Source organism: Delphinapterus leucas, chromosome 8 (genome assembly GCF_059928025.1).
Source record: "Delphinapterus leucas isolate spDelLeu-1000000601 "Yukka" chromosome 8, BTC_Dleu_Yukka2, whole genome shotgun sequence".
NCBI classification, from domain to species: Eukaryota; Metazoa; Chordata; class Mammalia; order Artiodactyla; family Monodontidae; genus Delphinapterus; species Delphinapterus leucas.
In genome coordinates, this window is record NC_143136.1 from 34,183,991 (window position 1) to 34,207,918 (window position 23,928).

At 37.6% G+C, this 23,928-nt stretch overlaps 1 protein-coding gene across 1 annotated transcript in view; it reads left to right on the forward strand.

Moving 5' to 3' along the window:
- Positions 1 to 100: 100 nt before the first annotated feature.
- CATSPERT (catsper channel auxiliary subunit tau) overlaps positions 101 to 23,928 on the forward strand; it is a 152,119-nt gene continuing 128,291 nt past the window's right edge. Inside the window, 2 exon segments of the mRNA XM_089916510.1 lie at positions 101 to 4,756; positions 23,732 to 23,818. Coding sequence (XP_089772636.1) covers positions 4,520 to 4,756; positions 23,732 to 23,818 — 324 coding nt within the window. The 5' untranslated portion in view covers positions 101 to 4,519.

Sequence of the window (23,928 nt, forward strand, 5' to 3'; positions counted from 1 at the left end):
GTTTATTTTTCTTGAAGACCTGTACCAGTAGTTCCCGTATCTGGTTGCACATCAGAATCATTTAGGGAGCTTTAAAAAAACATACATTGCAGAAGAGAAGCCAAGTAGGCCAAGAGCTCAGGAGGATAAAGGAGAGGCCTGCGAACCTATTAACACTCACTTGACCTCTGCAGACCCCTTCCCCTGCTTCTTTTTTACATGACAAGAAGTATGAGTAGAAATTCACTATACCTAATCTCCAGCTCTTTGTCAGAGAGATCTTTGGCTGTCACGGAAGTCCCACTCTTCAGGTGGGTCCTGCACTCAAAGAGGTCTCTTCAGAGCTGTATCCAGTGATGCCTCAACTGGTATGAGACCTAGAGCTCAAGACATTAAGGCTCACTGTGGGAAAAGGTGTCTCAGAGGCTCTTGAGCACCTCAGTAAAACTGGGCCTGCCCTGTTAGCAAGCCACTGAATGCTGTGGAGCAGAAGAGGAGCGACAAATTGATGATGGAGTTGGATGGCTCTGAGCACATGTCTAAATTTGGTACGCACACCATACTAGGAATATCTTGCTCTTTGTAAGGCCAGAGCTGCTGAAAAGGGAATTCCCTTTCTGTCACAGAATGGTGAATCCACTGGCAATCCTGAAGTCATCCTGCCTGTTCCAGCTTTCACTGTGATCAGCAATGCTTTTCATGTTGGCATCAGGCTGGCAGTGCAGGAGTTCATGATCCTCCCTGCCAGCAAACTTCAGGGAAGCCACGCTCATTAGAGCTGAAGCTTACCACACCTGAACAGTGTCGTCAAGGAGAAACATGAAAGAACCAATGTGGGGGATTTTGGTGAGCTGAATATTGTCCCCCAAAGATGTCCATGTCCCAATCCGTGGAATCTGGTGGAGCTGTACAAATTTTTCATCAAGGAAACCACAGTGGTATCTATCAAAAAACTTTTGGCCATGATGATTGAGAAACTTGGAGGAAGTTCATTGCTAATGTATGTCTCCATGATTGGCTCAAAATCATAATTTTTCTCACCTTTCTCCATACATCACATGTTGGGTAGAGTGGTATACTTAGTAGAGTTCCTGAGGTGTCAAAAAGCAAGATCCCCAGTGGGGTTTTTGTCATTGTTTTTGGGGTGCAAAATATTCAGTAATTAATACCTGCCTCTCCCCACTCCCTGCAGGCAGAACAAAATATATATAGGCTTCTATGCTCCATTCCCAGAGATTCAGATTCATTGGGTCTGAGATGGTACCTGGAACACTGTCTTTTAGAAAAAGGTATGCCAAGTGGTTGTGATATAGCCAGTAGACTAGCCAGCATTTGGGATCTCTGGCCTACGTGTACCATTTGTAATTTATTATGAAACGAAGCTTGGATTGCAATAGATGACTTGATTTGATCTTGATCAAATTGCTAGGTTTGTGAGAGGACAAAAAAAAGAAAGAAAATGAATAAAACATGGTACCTGTCTTTTAGTGACTCATAATCTAGTCAAAAGACAGAGATAGGCATAGGAGTTGAAGAATCTAGGGAAGTATTTCAGGTAAGGGGTATGTGCAGGTCCTTTATAGGATGGATAGGATTTCTGCTGGTGGAAGTGGAGACAAAGAAAAGGCTATACACGTGAGTGAGCTCTGAGGGATTTTTATTTGGAAACTATCAAATGTAAAATTGCTGAAAGACTAATGTAATAGCAACTGTAATCTATATCAACTTAGATTATTGTTAAATTTTTGCCTCATTTGCTTTCTTTCTTTATACATCCTTTTTTCTTGCTAAATCTTTTGAAAGTAAGTTGCTAACATCATGTCACTTCACCCAAATATTTAAGCATACATCCTCCAAAAAGAACATTTTTCTGCATAGCACAATATCATTAAAACAGTTGGAAAAACAATAATTTCAGTCCATTCTCAAATTTCCCCAGTTGTCTCTTAAGATCTAGTCAAGGTTTATGCATTTCAGTTTGTTATCTAAATTTAAAATGGTCTCATCTTTTCTCCCCCATGATATTATTATTATTTTTTTTAGATGTTGGGGGTAGGAGTTTATTAATTTATTTTATTTATTTTTGCTGTGTTGGGTCTTCGTTTCTGTGTGAGGGCTTTCTCTAGTTGTGGCAAGCGGGGGCCACTCTTCATCGTGGTGCGTGGGCCTCTCGCTGTCACGGCCTCTCTTGTTGCGGAGCACAGGCTCAGTACTTGTGGCTCATGGGCCTAGTTGCTCCGCGGCATGTGGGATCCTCCCAGACCAGGGCTCGAACCCGTGTCCCCTGCATTAGCAGGCAGATTCTTAACCACTGCGCCACCAGGGAAGCCCCCCCATGATATTTTTTAATTGAAAAATTTACTGAGATAAATGTAGATTCATGCCAACTTAAATAATGCAGAGTAATCCTTTGTACACTTGGCCAGTGCCTCCAAATACCAGTTTACAAAATTCATAGTATAATATCACAACCAGCATATTGACACTGACATGATCTACCAATCTTGTTCAGATATCCCTAGTTTTACATATCCCTAGTTTTACTTGTACACACTTGTGTGTGTCTGTATATATTAAGTTCTATACAATTTTATCAATTGTGTAGGGTTTATCTATATAGCACCACAGCCCGGGTACTGAACAAGTCCAAAAACCATAAGAATCTCTCATGCTGCCCTTTTATAAACACAACCTTCTTCCCACATCCCCTCCCTGCACCCCTAACTCTAAGCCCTGGCAATCACTAATGTCTTCTATTTCTAAAATTTTGTAATTTCAGTAATGTTATAAGTTGAATCATACAGTATGTAATCTTTTGGGATTAGCTTCTTTCTGCTCAGCGCATTCCCTGGAGATTAACCCACGTTGTATGGCCATAGTTCATTCCTTTTTATTGCAAAGCCATGATCCAAGGTATGTATTGAAGTTTAACCACTTACCTGTCGAAGGACATCTGAGCTGATTCCACTTTTTGACTATTATGAACAAAGCTGCTATGAACATTTGTGTATAGCTTTTTGAGTGAATGTGAGTTTTCATTTCTCTGGGATAGACACCCTGGAGTGCAATTGCTGGGTTGTATGGTAGTTCCATGCTTAGTTTTTTAAAAGAAATTACCAAACTCTTTTCAGAGAGGCCATACCATTCTACATTCCCCCGTGATATTTTGTGTGTGTGTGTGTGTATGTGTGTGTATGAAGAATCCAAACCAGTTTTTAAAAATAGTGCCAGCTACATTTTTATTTGTTTGATTTTTTTTACCTGTAAAAGTATCATTGAGTTTGTTTCTCTACCTCCTGAATTTCCTGTAGACTGGAGGTTAGGGCTAGAGGTTTGATTAGAGTTAGGTTAGATTTTTGTTGTTGCATCACATGAACCCTAAGGAAGTCAGAGTGTGCTGGTGGACAGCAAGTCTCTTTGAACAGTGATTAAACACGACACAGCACAGACTCAGAATGACAGCAAACATGTATCAAGGGCATTGGGGTATTGTGCCATGAACCCTGAAGAGTGAAAGTGCCCCCAAAGAACTCTCTTTTGAAATTAACAACTAATTCTAATAGTGTGAGCCCACTAATATACTAATAGGGATATGCCAAGTAGCAGCTTGGAGACAGCAATTAATTCTGCTTTGGGGGTATGTGTATGGGGTTATAAAACTTAAGGCTGAACTCTGAGGCGGCCTTTGAATAAAAGAAAAATAGATTCCATATAGAATGGCCATAAGTAATGATCCTGAGGTGTAAAGGGCATTTTGGAGTCCCTGTTTTTACATATTACGGAATTAAAATTTTGTGGCCAATAAAGAAACTCTGAAAGTTTGTGATTTTGTATGCTTTAAAAGGTAAGCTGTATTAACACTGGAGCAGTGGAAAGAGTGGATGACAGCAGGCCAGGAGACCCATGAGTAAACCATTCCAGTCATCTGTGTGTGAGATGTCCTAGACGAGGTGCCATAAAGAGAAAGAGTAGGATTCAAATATTTAGGGTTAGAATTCAAAACTGTGTCTGAAGTTTTAAGCTTTTGTGGATATGACATTGCTACATTAAATACGTTTGGAACATATTAGAGGTCTGAGAGGGAAGATGAATATTAACGTGTTGTGTTATGAGTCTATGGGACAGTCGAGTAAAGATGTCCACGTAGACTTGGAAATATAACATCTGGAGCTCAGGGGATAATGTAAGGAGGTGTAGGGAGAAGAGGGCTTATGATGGGTTAAGGGGCAGGCAAGAAACAATCAAGTTCAATCCCCGTGCTGAGGAGCCTTGTCCACAAGCTTGCTCTGACTTCCTTCAAAGGGAGACTTAAACGGCCTGGGCAAGGACTTGCCGCTGACCCTGCAGGCTCGCTTAACTAGTACGCCCCCAAAGCCAGCCTGGGGCAGAAGCCTGGCGCGAGCGTGTGGGTCACGCAGAGCGCCGGTGGGTTGCTGCGTGCACAGGAAAAGCGTGGGAAAGGCAGGGAGAGGGCTGCGCCTGCGCAGTAGCCGGTCGTCGGTTGGTTAGTGCGCAGACCTGCCCAGCTGCGGATGGAGGGATGGAGCCGCCCCGAGACATGGGCAAGGTTTCCAACACAGCAGATAACCGCAACGGGCGGGTCCATTCCCTGTACACAGCCCCGATACTTCAGAGGATTCCCCGTACCAACTTGGAAAACACACATGCTAGAGGGTCAGAGTTCTCTTCTGCAACCCGTAACATCCAGGAGCAGGGCAAGACCTTGAATCGGCCCAAAGACGAGGCCAAGGATGGTCCTGGGCACCGGCTGCTGAATGTAAGTGGGGGGCCTGGTGGAGGAGTTTGTTCCCTACCAGACCACCTAGAGGGTTGGGAAGGACCAAGGGGTCAATGCGTGCTGATGGGAGGGAGGGAAACATGCGCTCGTTTTGGAGAGCGGTAACACCTGAGGAAAAGTTTACTTGTGGGACCGTGACAGTTATTTAATTTGTCAGAGCCCCGTTTTATTAATTGTTAAGTGAAGACAGTAATTACTACCTACCTTAGAGGGTTGTCTGAAAAACTAAAGGAGGTAGTGATATGAAGGACTTAATACAGTCCAAAGTAAAGAGTTAATAAATGTTAGCTGCTGTTATCATCATTATCATCATTGAGAATTCATTTGTATGGTTAAAGGGCTAAACTCCAGAAACCTTAGTTACCTCTGTTTTCAATTCCTGATGTTCTTATAGGTAAACCTGTAGGAGCAAAACTCTATCATATCTGCAAAGTGAATTATTGGCATCCTGTTCTTAATTAGGTAAATTTGTTTTTGAAGTGTGTGAAACTCTTGAGTTTAATTACCATTTAGTGGTACTGCCAGAGCATAGAGGAAATGGAAAAGAGGAATCAAGTTGAAACTCACTTTTTCAAAGTTCGTTAGAGTATTAGGAAATTTTACATTCTCTATTGGTCTTAAGTTATTAAAAAATAGTACAGTATTTATCAGGAAACAAATGGTACACAAGAAGGTGATGTACTTTTCTATAAATTTAAGGAGTTGAATTACTTGATGTGTAAAGTACCGTCTTAATTCTAAAAACTTAGAATCTTGACTCACTGTTATGATAAATTGAGAGCATATTAAGGTTTAGCTTTAGGATAATACAAGAAAAAATTGCAGAGTTTGTGTTAAGAGAAGTATGTTTGGAAATCTAGGCCATAGGAGGTGTTTGTTGTATGTCCTCTTAAGGAATTTGGACTTTTATTCTGTAGAATGGTGGTTTCCAATTTTTTTGAGTATGAGGGTACCTTTTTGTTGTTAAAAAAAAGAAATCTCTCCACAATAAAAGTAGCTGGCTCTTTAGTATCTACCGACTGGGAAAATCTATAATGATAAAAAAGCTACCATGTGGCAGTGTTGTTAATGGAATTTGCTAATAGATAAAACAGCATCTACATACATTCAAAAAAGAGTAGGGCACATATATGCAAGGTACATTGTTTACCCGAGTTTGGTTTCCCAAATTATTTGACCATAGAATATTTTAACATTTTGGTAGAACAGCAAAAAGAATTTAGGAAATTAAATGTGCACTTGGATTTAGTTATAATGATCTCATAAATGAATTCTTTTCAGATACAGATCCAGAGGAATGAGTTTACGTGACACAGATGTTTATTATACAGTAAACTTAGAGTAATATGATAAATAGATGCTATTTAAATTATTATAACAACTACTATAAGATACATGATGTAGATCGTTGAACGTGGAATGGATGACCCTCTTCAATTTAGTAAATGCTGTCTATGCATCAGTACACCACAGATGGAACTTTATATATTTGGCAAAAGGTCGTCTTTTCTATGACTTCTTGGCGCGTGTGTGTGTGTGTGTGTGTGTGTGTGTGTATGGCACATGATTTCTTGAAAGCGGATTATCATAGGGTAATAAGAACAGCTATATAAATGTGTCTGGTATTTTCTGTACAAAATGTTTAGTAATTTCTGTACAAGTTTTTTGAAACTTGGAAACAAATACATCTCAGAGATGTCTCACATCTCTCAGTATATTTGGAAAACAGTAATTTGTAGATAGTGCTTAGAACACATTGGATTTCAAGTATATTCAAAGTTGAGAACCACTGCTACAGGTGATAGGAAACGGTTGGTTTTAAGCAGGGGGATGACATGGATCAGATGTGCTTTGCTGAAAAAATAGTTTTGGCTACCAGGATTTAAGCTGAGATTACAGATGTAGTGGGGAGCGAGGCCAATAAAGTAAGATCTCTGAAGGGATGGAAAAGTATGGGCTCTAGAGTACAGGTGGAGGTGTTCTCCGGGGATAGGAAGAAGGGCATCTCTTCATCCAGAGCGGTGTTTATTTTATCTTTGGATCACCGGTATCCAAACATTCTGGGGGTGCTTGTTATAACCTAGATTCCTGGACCTCCACCTTAGACCTACTGAATCCAGAAGAGTGGGGGCCTGGGAATATGCTCATGTTTTAAACTATCCCAAGTGATGCTTAGATTCATGCTTGAGAATTACTGCAGATAGAGGAAAAGGCTAGGCATTGATGTGGGGATTATACACTGAGGATGTAGGCTGCAGAAGGAGGCAAGTGGAGCTAGAAGAGTTTATAAACTGAGTGAAAGAGAAAGGAGGTCTCAATGAGATTTTTAAAAGGTTATCAAGTGTAAATTACTGAGAGAACTGGAAGGATTAGCTAGAGATAGTGCTCAGATCAAGGGATATTGTAGTTGATGACTTTAGTGAAAATGTGGATAATCTGTCCCTCACCTTGACATCAGTTCTTTGAATGGCCTTAATTCCTTTCAGCAGCTTACTGCAATTCTACATCTTGGACCTTGCCTTCACTCTGAGTTTCGCCTCCCAAATCCTGAAATCTGTTATGCTGTTTCCCAATCTCTCATTATTTACTTTGAAATATGTATCAAGCTTTGTGCTAGACACTGAGGATACAACGGTGATCAAGACAGGCAAAGCACCTTCCCTTGGAAACTAACATTTGAATTGGAGAGACAGTTACAGATTAGGCTGTTGTTCTAAGGAAATAAAAGGGCACTATGATAGAGAATCATTGTGGAGGGACAGATAGGACTTTGGATAGGCGATCAGAGAAGGCCTCTGAGGAGGTGGCTTTTAAGTGAAAACCTGAAAATGAGAAGAAGCTAGCCATTTAAAGAGTGGGGAGATGGAGGCGGAGAGCATACGAAGCAATAAACAAGTGTGAAGTTTCTATAGCTTGGACTGTTCATGGAGCATAGTGAATGAGAGGGAGAGTAGCATGAAATGAGGCCATAACATATCTTTTTGTATGTTTAAAGTCCCTTTTAAAATCTTTTTTTTTTTTTTTTTTGTGAATTGCCCGTTTGAGTCATTTTCCTATCATTTTTCTTTTCCCCCTCAGTTTTTCAAAAGTTCTTTATTGGGGATATTAGATCTGCATCTGTGATATGTGTTACAAATATTTTCTCACAATTCAACAGCTGTCTTTTGACTTTTATGGTACTTTTTGCTATGCAAAAGATTCTTAATTTTATGAGGTCAAGTTTATAATCTTTTATTGCGTCTGAATTTTGTGTCTTAGTTAAAAACTGTTTACATATGCTCAGGTCATGAAGGGATTTACCTATTTTGCCTTCTAGTACTTGCATATCATTTTTACATTTAGATCCCTGATTTATTTGGACTGTGTGGTACGAGGTCTGGATTTAATTTTTTTTCTTTTCCCAAATAGATGTCTCAACACCATTTATTTTTTTAAAAATCCATCTTTGCCCTAGTGTTTTGAGATGCCACCTGTATACATAAGTTTTATACATAAGCTACCACATGTATTTGGTTTTCTCTGGACTTCCTATTCTATTCCATTGCTGTTTATCAGTTCATGTACCAAGACCATACTACCTTTTTAAGCAAAGATATTTCCTTTATTGCAAGAATCTTTAACATGCTAAGTGCCCTATGAATATTGAAGAAGGGAATATGGAATACAGCATTTCCCAAAGTCAGTCATTTTTAGTAGGCATTTCAAGTATTTCATGAATACACCTTGGGAAAAGTACTGAAGACCATACTATTTTATTTTAAAGACTTACAGTATGTTTTAATGTCTGGTAAGACTGGTTCCCCACCCCTCCCCCTGCCCTTGTAGTTTTCTTTTCCAATGATTTCCTGACCATTCTCACTTTTTTTTTTTTTTCGGTACGCGGGCCTCTCACTGTTGTGGCCCTTCCCGTTTGCAGAGCACAGGCTCCGGACGCGCAGGCTCAGCGGCCATGGCTCACGGGCCTAGCCGCTCCGCGGCATGTGGGATTTTCCCGGACCGGGCACGAACCCATGTCCCCTGCATCGGCAGGCAGACTCTCAACCACTGTGCCACCAGGGAAGCCCTATTATCACTTTTAATAAAAACACTTTATTATTAACTTGTTTATCTCAACAAGGAAGCTTGTTTTATTAAAAATAAAGATTGCATTAAATTGATGTTAGGTAGAACTGACATCTTTATGATGTTGACCTGTCCTATTCAAGAACAAGAGATGTCTTTTCATTATTCAAGTCTACTTTTGTGACTTTCAGAAGTGTTTTAAAGTTTCCCTCGTAAGAGTTTTGCACACTTGTTGTTAAGATTGTTCTGAAAGTGGGGCTTTTTCTACTTTATATCCTCTAATTATTTATGTATATTAAAGCTGTTGATTTCTGTATGTTAAGTTCATGTCCTTCTTTGTTTAACTTTTTTAAACATTTGAGTTACTATTGTTATTAATTCTCTAGGATTTTAGATATACTATCAGATCATCTTCAAATAGAGGTAGTTTTACTTCTTTTTTTCCAATTCTCTTGCCTTTAGTTGATTTCTCCTACCTAACTGCTTTGACTCATGCCACCAGTAACATGTTGAATAGTAGTGGGGACAGTAGGCAACCTTGCCTTGTTCCTGATCTTTGTAAATGCCTCCAATGTTTCCCCACCAAATGAAATAGTAGCTTCAAGACTGGCTTAATTCCTATTTTCTTGAGTGTTTTAACAGGAAAGGGTGTTGAATTTTGTCAGAGGCCATTTAAACATGTATGGAGATAATTGCATAATTTTTCTCCTTACATCTGTTGATGTGGTGTTTTATATTAATAAATTTCCTAATATTGAACCAACTTACATTCCTAGAATTAATCCCACTTGGTTATTGCATATTATTTTCTTTGTGGTGCTGGATATTCTGTTTTTATTATTTTGTTTAGTATCTTTGTATCAATATTTATGTTATATTCATCTATAATTTTCTTTATGGGTTTAGGTATCAGTGCTATGCTTCATAAAAAAAAATAAGAAAATTTTCTTTAGTGGTGCCATGGGATACCTAGTTTTTGAATTTGGTAGAATTGCCTGTGAAACCCCCTGGGCCTGGCACTTTTTTGTGGTGATAGCTCATTGCTAGCTTTCTTTTATATTTCTTTTATGGAAAGTGGTCTGTTTGAACTGTTTACCACTAACAGGATCAATTTTGTTAAATTGTATTTCCTTAGGAAATTATACATTTCATTTAGGTTTTAAAATATATTTGCAGGTCTGCAAATAGTCTTTTATGATTTTTCAAAAGTCTTGTCCTTTCCTATTTGCATTTTATCCCCGTATACTGATTAAGTTAGCTAGTGGTTTGTATATTTTGTAGGCTCTGTAGATCAGTTTGGGAATTGATTTCTTAACAGTATTGAATCTTTCTAGCCAAGAACATGGAATGTTTTCCATTCATTTAGATCTTTAATTTCACTCAGGAATGTTTTGTAGTTTTCAGTGTACTAGTCACATTTCTTCTTTTAAATTTACTCCTAAGTATTTTATTATTTTGCTGCTATTTCTAATGTAATTGTTTTCTAAATTTCATTTCCAGGTTGCTCATTGCTATTATATGGAAATGTAATTGATTTTTATATTTTGTCCTTGTATCCTGAGACCTTGCTGAACTCATTTATTAGTTCTAGTAGTATCTTTCTTCTTCTTCTTTTTTTTTAGTGGATTTCTTAGGAATTTCTATATACAGAATTTGTCACCTGCAAATAAAGACAGTTTTACTTCTTTCTTTCAAATCTGGATACTTTTTATTTCTTTTTCTTATCTGACTGCACTGGTTAGAACCTTTAGTATAATGTTGATTAAAAGTAGAGAGAGTGAACACTCTTGCCTTACTGATATTAAGGGGAAAACATTCAGCCTTTCACCATTGAGTATGATGTTGAAGAATTTCCCATCTATTCCTAGTCTGTTCAGAGTTTTTTATTAAAAATACATTTTGGATTTTGTCAAATACATTTTCTGCATCTAGTGAAATGATCATGTGATTTTTGTCCTTTACTGGACACATTTATTAATGTGGCTTATTACATTAATTTTATTACATTGATTTTCAGATGGAAAAATCCCACTTTGTCATAGTATATGGACCTTTTTAATATGTTGTTGGGTTTAGTTTACTAATATTTTGTGGTGGATTTTTACCTCTGTATTCATAAGGGTTAATGATTTGTTGTTTTCTCATCTTGTGATGTCTGTCTGGCTTTGGTATTAATGTAATACTGACATCATAGAATAACTTGGGAAGTGTTCTTTCCTCTTCTTTTTATTTTTTTTCCCTGAGTTTGTGAAGGATTGTTATTATTTCTTAAGTATTCTATAGAATTCACCAGTGAAACAATCTGGGCCTAAGTTTTTTTGTTTTTGTTTTGATTTGCTTGGTAGGAAGAGCTTTAATTACTAACTAAATTTCTTTAGTTGTTATAGGTCTTTCTTCTTGATTCAGTTTTGGTAATATGTGTAAGAATTTTTCCATTTATTCTAAATTGTCTCATTTGTTAGCATAAAACTGTTTATAGCTGTCAGTAGTTATCTTATATGGCAATAAACTTTGCAGATGCAGTGAAGTTTAGGATTTTGTGATGGGGAGATTATCTTGGATTATCTGATGGGCCCTACGTGTAATCACAAATGTCCTTATAAGAGAGAAGTAGAGGGAGATTTGGACACACTCAGAAGAGAAGGCAATGTGATCACAAAGGTAGAGATTGGAGTGATGTGACCACAAGCCAAGGAACACTGGCCAGTCACCAAAAGCTGGAAGAGGCAAGAATGGATTTTTCCTTAGAGCCTCTAGAGGAATTATTGCCCTGCTGACGTCTGATTTTGGCCCAGGGGGACTGATATTAGACTTCTGGCCCTTACAACTGTGAAAGAATAAATTTTTGTTGTTTAAGCTACCAAGTTTGTGGTGATTTTTTTTTTTTTTTGCGGTATGCGGGCCTCTCACTGTTGTGGCCTCTCCCGTTGCGGAGCACAGGCTCCGGACGCGCAGGTTCAGTGGCCATGGCTCACGGGCCCAGCCGCTCCGCGGCATGTGGGATCTTCCCGGACCGGGGCACGAACCGGTGTCCCCTGCATCGTCAGGCAGACTCTTAACCACTGTGCCACCAGGGAAGCCCCTAGTTAAGTATTAGTTTTTTTTTTTGAAGTTTTGAATTTTATTTATTTTTTTATACAACAGGTTCTTATTAGTCATCAATTTTATACACGTCAGTGTATACATGTCAATCCCAATCGCCCAATTCATCACACCACCATGCCCACCCCACCCCCGTGGCTTTCTCCCCTTGGTGTCCATACGTTTGTTCTCTACATCTGTGTCTCAACTTCTGCCGTGCAAACTGGTTCATCTGTACCATTTTTCTAGGTTCCACATATGTGCATTAATATACGATATTTGTTTTTCTCTTTCTGACTTACTTCACTGTATGACAGTCTCTAGATCCATCCACGTCTCAACAAATGACCCAATTTCGTTCCTTTTTATGGCCGCGTAATATTCCACTGTATATATGCACCACATCTTCTTTATCCATTGTTCTGTCGATGGGCATTTAGGTTGCTTCCATGACCTGGCTATTGTAAATACTGCTGCAGTGAACATTGGGGTGCATGTGTCTTTTTGAATTATGGTTTTCTCTGGGTATATGCCCAGTAGTGGGATTGCTGGATCATATGGTAATTCTATTTTTAGTTTTGTAAGGAACCTCCATACTGTTCTCCATAGTGGCTGTATCAATTTACATTCCCACCAGCAGTGCAAGAGGGTTCCCTTTTCTCCACACCCTCTCCAGCATTTGTTGTTTGTAGATTTTCTGATGATGCCCATTCTAACTGGTGTGAGGTGATACCTCATTGTAGTTTTGATTTGCATTTCTTTAATAATTAGTGATGTTGAGCAGCTTTTCATGTGCTTCTTGGCCATCTGTATGTCTTCTTTGGAGAAATGTCTATTTAGGTCTTCTGCCCATTTTTGGATTGGGTAGTTTGTTTTTTTAATATTGAGCTGCATGAGCTGTGTATATATTTTGGAGATTAATCCTCTGTCGATTCCTTTGCAAATATTTTCTCCAATTCTGAGGGTTGTCTTTCCATCGTCTTTATAGTTTCCTTTGCTGTGCAAAAGCTTTTAAGTTTCATTAGCTCTCATTTGTTTATTTTTGTTTTTATTTCCATGACTCTAGGAGGTGGATCAAAAAAGATCTTGCTGTGATTTATGTCAGAGTGTTCTTCCTATGTTTTCCTCTAAGAGTTTTATAGTGTCCGGTCTTACATTTAGGTCTCGAATCCACTTTGAGTTTATTTTTGTGTATGGTGTTAGGAAGAGTTCTAATTTCATTCTTTTACATGTAGCTGTCTAGTTTTCCCATCACCACTTATTGAAGAGGCTGTCTTTTATCCATTGTATATCCTTGCCTCCTTTGTCATAGATCAGTTGACCATAGGTGCGTGGGTTTATCTCTGGGCATTCTATCTTGTTCCATTGATCTATGTTTCTGTTTTTGTGCCAGTACCATATTGTCTTGATGACTGTAGCTTTATAGTATAGTCTGAAGTCAGGAAGTCAGATTCCTCCAGCTCCGTTTTTCTTTCTCAAGAGTGCTTTGGCTATTCGGGGTCTTTTGTGTCTCCATACAAATTTTAAGATTTTTTGTTCTAGTTCCATAAAAATGCCATTGGTAATTTGATAGGGACTGCATTGAATCTGTAGATTGCTTTGAGTAGTATAGTCATTTTCACAATATTGATTCTTCCAATCCAAGAACATGGTATATCTCTCCATCTGTTGGTATCATCTTTAATTTCTTTCATCAGTGTCTTATAGTTTTCTGCATACAGGTCTTTTGTCTTCTTAGATTTATTCCTAGGTATTTTATTCTTTTTGTTGCAGTGGTAAATTTGAGTGTTTCCTTAATTTCTCTTTCAGATTTTTCATCATTAGTGTATAGGAATGCAAGAGATTTCTGTGCATTAATTTTGTATCCTGCAACTTTACCAAATTCATTGATTAGCTCTAGTAGTTTTCTGGTGGCATCTTTGGGATTCTCTATGTATACTATCATGTCGTCCACAAACAGTGACAGTTTTACTTCTTCTTTTCCAATTTGTATTCCTTTTATTTCTTTTTCTTCTCTGATTGCCGTGGCTAGGACTTCCAAAACTATGTTGAATAATAGTGGTGAGAGTGGACATCCTTGTCTTGTTCCTGATCTTAGAGGAAATGCTTTCAGGTTTTCACCATTGAGAATGATGTTTGCTGTGGGTTTGTCGTATATGGCCTCTATTATGTTGAAGTAGTTTCCCTCTATGCCCACTTTTTGGAGAGTTTTTATCATAAATCGGTGTTGAATTTTGTCAAAAGCTTTTTCTGCATCTATTGAGATGATAATATGGTTTTTCTTCTTCAATTTGTTAATAAGGTGTATCACATTGATTGATTTGCGTATATTGAAGAATCCTTGCATCTCTGGGAGAAATCCCACTTGATCATGGTGTATGATCCTTTTAATGTGTTGTTGCATTCTGTTTGCTAGAATTTAGTTGAGGATTTTTGCATCTATATTCATCAGTGATATTGGTCTGTAATTTTCTTTTTTTGTAGTATCTTTGTCTGGTTTTGGTATCAGGGTGATGGTGGCCTCATAGAATGAGTTTGGGAGTGTTCCTTCCTCTGCAATATTTTGGAAGAGTTTGAGAAGGATGGGTGTTAGGTCTCCTCTGAATGTTTGATAGAATTCATCTGTGAAGCCATCTGGTCCTGGATTTTTGTTTGTTGGAATATTTTTAATCACAGTTTCAATTTCATTACTTGTGATTGGTCTGTCCATATTTTCTACTTCTTCCTGGTTCAGTCTTGGAAGGTTGTGCATTTCTAAGAATTTGTCCATTTCTTCCAGGTTGTCCATTTTATTGACATGTAGTTGCTTGTAGTAATCTCTCATGGTCCTTTGTATTTCTGCAGTGTGAGTTGTTACCTCTCCTTTTCCATTTCTAATTCTATTGATTTGATTCTTCTCCCTTTTTTTTCTTGATGAGTCTGGTTAATGTTTTATCAATTTTGTTTATCTTCTCAAAGAAGGTATTTGATCTTTGCTTTATTGATCTTTGCTATCCTTTCCTTCATTTCTTTTTCATTTATTTCTGATCTGATCTTTATGATTTCTTTCCTTTTGCTAACTTTGGGTTTTTTTTTTTGTTCTTCTTTCTCTAATTACTTTAAGTGTAAGGTTAGGTTGTTTATTTGAGATGTTTCCTGTTTCTTAAGGTAGGATTGTATTGCTATAAACTTCCCTCTTAGAACCTGTTTTGCTGCATCCCATAGGTTGTGCATCATCGTGTTTTCATTGTCATTTGTCTCTAGGTATTTTTTGATTTCCTCAGTGATTTCTTCAGTGATTTCTTGGTTATTAAGTAGTGTATTGTTTAGCCTTCATGTGTTTTTATTTTTTACAGATTTTTTTCCTGTAATTGATATCTAGTCTCATAGCATTGTGGTCGAAAAAGATACTTGGTACAATTTCAATTTCCTTAAATTTACCAAGGCTTGATTTGTGACCCAAGATATGATCTGTCCTGGAGAATGTTCCATGAGCACTTGAGAAGAAAGTGTATTCTGTTGTTTTTGGATGGAATGTCCTATAAATATCAATTAAGTACATCTTGTTTAATGTATCTTTTAAAGTTTGTGTTTCCTTACTTATTTTCATTTTGGATGGTCTGTCCATTGGTGAAAGTGGGGTGTTAAAGTCCCCTACTATGATTGTGTTACTGTTGATTTCCCCTTTTATGGCTGTTAGTATTTGCCTTATGTATTGAGGTGCTCCTATGTTGGGTGCATAAATATTTACAATTGTTATATATCTTTTTCTTGGATTGATCCCATCATCATTATGCAGTGTCCTTCTTTGTCTCTTGTAATAGTCTTTGTTTTAAAGTCTGTTTTGTCTGATATGAGAATTGCTACTCCAGCTTTCTTTTGATTTCCATTTGCATGGAATGTCTTTTTCCATCATCTCACTTTCATTGTGTATGTGTCCCTAGGTCTGAAGTGGGTAAAAGACACTCTCAGCAGCATATATACGGATCTTGTTTTTGTATCCATTCAGCCAGTGTATATCTTTTGGTTGCAGCATTTAATCCACTTACATTTAAGGTAATTATCGATATGTATGGTCCTATTATCATTTCTTAATTGTTTTGGGTTTGTTATTGTAGGGCTTTTCCTTCTCTTGTGTTTCCTGCCTAGAGAAGTTCCTTTGGCATTTGTTGTAAAGCTGGTTTGGTGGTGCTGAATTCTCTTAGCTTTTGCTTGTCTGTAAAGGTTTTAATTTCTCCATCAAATCTGAATGAGATCCTTGCCGGGTAGAGTAATCTTGGTTGTAGGTTTTTCTCCTTCATCACTTTAAATATGTCCTGCCACTCCCATCTGGCTTACAGAGTTTCTGCTGAAAGATCAGCTGTTAACCTTATGGGGATTCCCTTGTGTGTTATTAGTTGTTTTTCCCTTGCTGCTTCTAATATTTTTTCTTTGTATTTAATTTTTGATAGTTTGATTAATATGTGTCTTGGTGTGTTTCTCCTTGGATTTATCCTGTATGGCACTCTCTGTGCTTCCTGGACTTTATTAACTATTTCCTTTCCCATATTAGGGAAATTTTCAATTATAATCTCTTCAAATATTTTCTCAGTTCCTTTCTTTTTCTCTTATTCTTCTGGGACCCCTATAATTCGAGTGTTGGTGTGTTTAATGCTGTCCCAGAGGTCTTTGAGACTGTCTTCAATTCTTTTCATTCTTTATTCTGCTCTGCAGTAGTTATTTCCACTATTTTATCTTCCAGATCACTTATCCGTTCTTCTGCCTCAGTTATTCTGCTGTTGATCTCTTCTAGAGAATTTTTAATTTCATTTATTGTGTTGTTCATCACTGTTTGTTTGCTCTTTAATTCTTCTAGGTCCTTGTTAAACGTTTCTTGTATTTTCTCCATTCTGTTTCCAAGATTTTGGATCATCTTTGCTATCATTATTCTGAATTCTTTTTCAGGTAGACTGCCTATTTCCTCCTCATTTGTTTGGTCTGATGGGGTTTTGCCTTGCTCCTTCATCTGCTGTGTGTTTCTCTGTCTTCTCATTTTGCTTAAATTACTGTGTTTGGGGTCTCCTTTTCCCAGGCTGCAGGTTTGTAGTTCCCATTGTTTTTGGTGTCTGTCCCCATTAGCCAAGGTTGGTTCAGTGGGTTGTGTAGGCTTCCTGATGGAGGGGACTAGTGCCTGTGTTCTGGTGGATGAGGCAGGATCTTGTCTTTCTGGTGGGCAGGTCCACATCTGGTGGTGTGTTTTGGGGTGTCTGTGGCCTTATTATGATTTTAGGCAGCCTGTCTGCTAATGGGTGGGGTTGTGTTCTTGTCTTGCTAGTTGTTTGGCATAGGGTGTCCAGCACTGTAGCTTTCTGGTCATTGAGTGGAGCTGGGTCCTGGCGTTGAGATGAGATCTCTGTGAGATTTTCGCCGTTTGATATTACGTGGAGCTGGGAGGTCTCTTGTGGACCAGTGTCCTGAACTTGCCTCTCCCACCTCAGAGGCCCAGCCCTGATGCCTGGCTGGAGCACCAAGAGCCTGTCATCCACATGGCTCAGAATAAAAGGGAGAAAAGAAAGAAAGAAAGGAAGAAGAATATAAAATAAAGTTATTAAAGTAAAAAATAAAAAAAATTATTAAGAAAAAATTATTAAGAAGTAATTAAAAAAAAAAAGACAGACAGAACCCTAGGACAAATGGTAAAAGCAAAACTATACAGACAAAATCACACTCAGAAGCATACACACTCACAAAAAGAGAAAAAGGGGAAAATATATATATATCGTTGTTCCCAAAGTCCACCTCCTCAATTTGGGATGATTTATTGCCTATTCAGGTATTCCAGAGATGCAGGGTACATCAAGTTGATTGTGGAGATATAATCCGCTGCTCCTGAGGCTGCTGGGAGAGATTTCCCTTTCTCTTCTTTGTTCGCACAGCTCCCAGGGTTCAGCTTTGGATTTGGACCCGCCTCTGCCTGTAGGTCGCCTGAGGGTGTCTGTTCTTCACTCAGACAGGAGCGGGTTAAAGGAGCAGCTGCTTCGGGGGCTCTGGCTCACTCAGGCCGGGGGGAGGGAGGGGTACGGAGTGCGGGCGAGCCTGTGGCGGCAGAGGCCCTCGTGTAGTTGCACCAGCCTGAGGTGCCAAAGGCAAGTGACTCTTAATCTAGAATGTAGGTATCTTTTGAGTTCTATCTTAATTGAAGATCTTCTCCCTCTATTTTTAAAACTTTGCCATAAGGAAAAACAGTACTCTGAGGGGTAGCTGGTCCTCAGGACCTCAAATCCCTTCTTGGACCATAGGCCAACCAGCCCGAGAGGCTTGTCTGCTCACTCGCAGGGGCGGGTGGGGGGCTGGGAGCTGAGCCATTCTATTGTTAATGGATATTTGGGTTGTTTCTATTTTTTGGCTATAGTGAGTAATAGTTTGAAACATTCTTGTACATGTTATACATATGCCTACATTCTGTTGGGAATATATCTAGGAATGGAATTTCTGGGTCATTAGTATGTATACGTTCAACTTCAGTACAAAATACCAGAGTTTTTCAAAGAAAATAACAACTTATAGTCCCACTGGCAGTGTATTAGAGTTCTAGATACTCCAAATCCTTCCAGTTGGTAGTGTCAGTCTCTTTATGGTTAGCCATCTCAGGGATGTGTTGTGGTTATCTCTGTGGTATTAGCTTTCATTTCCCTGATGACTAATGAGGGTGTGTTCCCTTCCAAATGATTATTAGCGATCTTATAACTCTTCTGTGAAGTGCCTGTTCAAGTATGTTCCCCATTATTCTGTTGTATTGTCTGCCTTTTTCTTATTAGTTTGTATAAATTTGTGTATACATTCTAGTTATAGGCCCTTTGTCAATTATACTAAACATGTTGCAGTCAGTGGCTTATGTTTTCACTTTCTTAATGGTGTCTTTTTGATAAGTAGAAGTTATTAAATTTAATGTAGTTTAATGTATCAGACTTTCTTTGTGTTTATTGTTCTTTGTGTTCTGTTTTAGAAATCTGCTACCCCAACGTCATGGAAATATTCTCCTATATTATCTTCTAATTGTTTTTCCTTTCACATTGAGATCTACAGATTCACCTGTGACTGATTTTGTGTGTATGTACTGTGAGGTACAAGTCAGGTCTTTTTTCCTCTCTTTTCTCCTTTTGATCTTTTCTTTTTTCTTCTCTTCCTCTCTCTCTTCCTCCTTCCCTCCCTCTTTCTTTCTTTCCTTCCTTCCTTCCTTCCTTCCTTCCTTCCTTCCTTCCTTCCTTCTTTCTTTTGTGTGGAGATTTCTATTTAACCCAGTTGAGGATGTTTTTGACCCACTATTCTGTGGTTCCATCCTTATCACAAGTGAAGTGTCCATAAATATGTGGGTCTGTTTCCAGACTCTCTAATCAGTTTCTTTGGTGCATTTGTCTATCCTTGTACTAATGCCATTAGAGATTAAGAAATAATATCTTTATTTCTTTAATTTTATGTCATCCTGTTTTTCTTCTTTGAGATTGTCTTGGAAAAGCTCATCAGTTTCCATAGGAAGACATGTTGGGACTTTGATTTTGATTGCATGAAACTATAGCTTAATTTGAGGAAATGAATTATATATATTTATATAGTATACTTATATATAATATAAACTTATATGTTATATATTACATAAAATAAAATAAAATAATATAATATTTAATATTTATATGTAAGTATGTATACTTATTTACATATAAGCATGTATACTTAAGTATAATATAATTATGTATAGTATATAAATATGGCATAATATAAACTGTGCCTTGCTTCTTTATGCTTTTACACTTATTTATTTTGTCTAGGCTCCTCTCCCCCTAGTTCTTAATTTTTTACTTCTTCAGACCCACTTGAAGTATCATCATCTCCTTCCCTAACACTCTTTCTCCTCACTCCCCTTATTTGCCCTGTGTTTAAGAGATAGTTTGTAGGCATCCTGAATGGGGCTTGGTACTGGAATATTAACCTTTGTTCCTCTTTTGCTCCAGAGTTGTGACCATTAGTATTTTCAGAAAAGTGGGCAGCCAAATAGGGAACTAAGTATATCAGCTTTATCCAAGGCTTTCTGGTGATGAGTCAAAACTGAAAACTGTTATGGAATTCTTACCTCCATCTCATATTGAAGGCAGTGGAGCTATCAAATGGAGAAAGTGAGCCTCCTTCATTCTGAGCAGACTGTGCTGAGGTGTGCATACACATGGGAACTGGCAGCTTAAAGACTCCAGAAAGACAGATTTAGGAAAGCGAGGCATGGGCATCTAGATGTGACCTTTTTATTTTTTGTTTTTGTTTTGTTTTTTTTGCGGTACGTGGGCCTCTCACTGTTGTGGCCTCTCCCGTTGCGGAGCACAGGCTCCAGACGCGCAGGCTCAGTGGCCATGGCTCACGGGCCCAGCCGCTCCGCGGCATGTGGGATCTTCCCGGACCGGGGCACGAACCCGTGTCCCCTGCATCAGCAGGCGGACTCTCAAACACTGCACCACCAGGGAAGCCCTAGATGTGACTTTTTAGCAGTATTCTCCAAATTTCTTTGATTGCGCAATCTTATCAATAAAAAACATATGAACATTTATCACGTGTTTTATATATTTATTTATATATTACATAAATGTACTGCAATTTACTTAATAAATTCTATAATATACAAAAATTTAAAATGATAAATAAGCAATACTTCTAAAAATGATTTTAATTATATTTTGTTTATTAGTGGTACAAAACTCAATAAGCATCACTGTTTTTGAAAAACATGATTTTTTTTAATTTTTGAGTTTTACTTTATTTAGAAAAGCATGATTTAATACTTTGTGATGTAGTGATTGGAAGGTCTGGTTCTAAGGCAAATTTATTTCAGTATTTGGTTTTTAATGCTGTTATATTTGAAAAAGGTACCTTTAAAGATTTGAAATTCCAAATGGAAGAGATGCATCTTGGTTGAGCCTAGAAAATCACAGTACTTATTTTTCATTTCTATTATGTTATTCAAAGTTTTTAGCTCACAGTTTTTGAGTAAACTGTTACTTCTCTGATTAATTAGTTCCAGTAAGCTCTTTGGAAGGCATTGCATTTTTTTTATATTTAAGAGGAAAAGTGGTCTGTTAACCTGCTGAAACTCTTCATTTGTGAGATTTTTAACAAATAAGAAAAGTGTTTCTACGTTTTTAAAATGTGATACTGTGAGCTTCTAGGGTACTCATAACACATTTGCACACATATAAAATTACATTAGAAGGAGATATTTCCAATAGTTTTTAAGATGCTCTTACCTTACCTTGAGTTTATTTCAAAAAGATAGTTATTTTCACACTCATTAAAATGTCACCACCTTACTCTGAAAGGACAGAGAAGTATATATTTTAAAATAGTTGCTAGTTTATATACTACCGACAGTCATCGCAGAAAAGTTTAGCAAATTGCAACATTTATCTTTTTGTAAAACCAAACTGCATGATGCATCTTTATGTTTGCCAACTTTTTAAAATGCTTTGCCATGAAATTTCTTGCGATCAGTTCTCATCTATTTGCAAAGCAGACTAAATACTATTCAAGGTAATGTAATTGGTCAACCCACTTACCTAGCAAACGCAATACCCTGAAAGCATGAGGGCACTGATATGAACCCCTCTGAGTGTGAAACTCACACTTTTACTCAGAATATTTGTCTACTGCTTATAGTCGTCTCTATGTGCTTACTTTCTTATTTGTTAAAGAAGTTGGAAAATTCTAATATTTTCTCCTGCTACTCTAGAGAATAATCCTTGGTCCCTGCTGTGAGTGGTCTTGTTTCATGGGGTCAGAGAACCACACAGTGTGAAAAGGAGTCATTGCTCCTGAGCTTGGGCAGGGAAAAAGATGATTTAAAACATCTCTTTTAGACTTAAGAATTCCATGCACCTGTAGCTTGTACAATGAATGGCAGTGTCTGACCAATCGAATAAATCATTCTTTTTCCACGTATAAGACCTGTGCAGAGAATGAGTAAAGATAAAACTTTCTCTTCTCAGCATTTGTTTTTCTTATAGTGAAACTGTCATTGTTTTGTTACCTGTCTTCAACACCAGCCTGAACTTCTGAAGGGCAGGAACGTCTCAAGCTGGAATCAGCAAAGTGCCAGGCATATAGTCCTGCCAGCACATTAGCGAATGTTAATTGATGTAAGGATAGTGAGCTTGCCATTAGTGCTAGGAGTGGGAGCATCCTAGGAAAAGGTAATCACGTAGGCTAGTAGGTTTTCAAAGAAACTGTGGAATGGGGGAGAGTGGGCCAGAAAGGCCACTGGGGAGGAAGTGCAGAGCAATGTGAGTGAATGTTCAGACTTTAAAATAGAAGTGCCACGAGGAGCTTCTGCTTTTGGGGGCCAAAAGCAGCAGAGAGGAAAGGCATAGTGGAATTAACGGAAATTAAAATTCTCTGCAGGTTCAGGAGAAATTCTAGGTGGTATCAGAGGCTTTATGAGACTAGCCTTTAGAAGTTTTGTTCAAGGTTCTAATAGAATTTTGGCAAAGAGTTGTTTTGTTCATGCTGCTGCCATTGGAGAGAGCTCTGCTCATATGAGGAAGGAAAAGTAAAAAGGTAAGAAAACGAGGGATTGTTAAGTATAAAATACCAGGTTGTTAAGGATAAATTGAGTATTAGTATTCTAAAGGATTTTTCCCCAATTATTTTGTATTTTTTAAAATGCATATTCAAAGTAGACTTCCATAATAAGATCATTAAAACATTAGAAAATATGAGGTTCCATATTAAATACACATACACTGTCCACAGATTGATAGTTTTGCAACAATTGTTGTTTTGTATTTGCAACAATACAAAAAATACAACAATTTTTGTACAGTAATTGTCATTCAGTTAGCTTAACCTATGATTTAATCATGTATATAAAAAAAAACACATTAAGCCAGTCAGGTGCAGCAATAACAAAGTGATCCAAGATGTATAAAACAAATGTTTTCAGTACACTGAAAGTATTTGTTTTGTACTTTAAAACAAAATTTTCAACATAATAAGGATTTATTACATTTATTACATACTATAAAAATTAAACAAGCGATTCTTGAAAGACACATAATGACAAAGATTCCTGGGAAATTATTGTTTGGAAATAAGGCCATGTTGATTCAAGTTCTGCGAAAGTTGGGAATAAATACAATTCTCCTTTTCAGGTTAGATTTTTAATAGACGGTTTGTTCACTATTCCCCTCACCCTTCCTCTCCTTTCCCCTCCCATCCCTTTCTCTTTACTCTACTATACAAGTCTATATTAAAATGTCTTGTAATTTTTAAACGCTAACCATTATGTGTTGTGACCAGAGCCCTTAAGAACAAAGTTAATTATTAGCCCAGAAATATTAGTTAGTAGGGTTACTCTGGATGAGATCACACAACCAAAAACCAAAAGCCATCTGTTCATTACTCCTTTCCACTGTACCTACCATTCCAAAGGATTAAATTCCAGTTCCTTCAGTGGCTGATAACTGAAGGAATATTGGAATAATTTGCAAGCAGGATTACTGCCATTTGTGGGATACAGGACCTAGTCCACATTAGATTAAGGCCATAATTTTTAGTTAACAAGGAGAACTCATTGTTTATGCTATTATGTACTTCTCTCCTCTCTCATAATTCCCTTAATTATTTTATATTTAATTGTACACATTTCGTTTCTCTGCTAATGATAAACTTAGTGAGGCGTTTTCAAGTCATAGAATATAAGTTATAAAATATATAATACCTGATACTAGATGCTCATAAAAGTTTTGCTGAAGTATAATATCTTTTCTAATTATATTCTTCTCTGCCTTATAAAGTCTTAATTTATTTACATTGTAGATGCTGAGAAAAACTCTTAAAGGGTCTGAAAGTAAAGAACTAGAAGTAACACCTGAGGCACCAACTTTGGTGCCATTTGGCGATGTGGTATGTATGACTAAACCTCAATAAACCTGTACAAATTATTTTTTATTTCATATGAAAACTATTTAATGTCAAAAAGCATGTGTAGAAAATGGTCCTCTCTGATAAACATA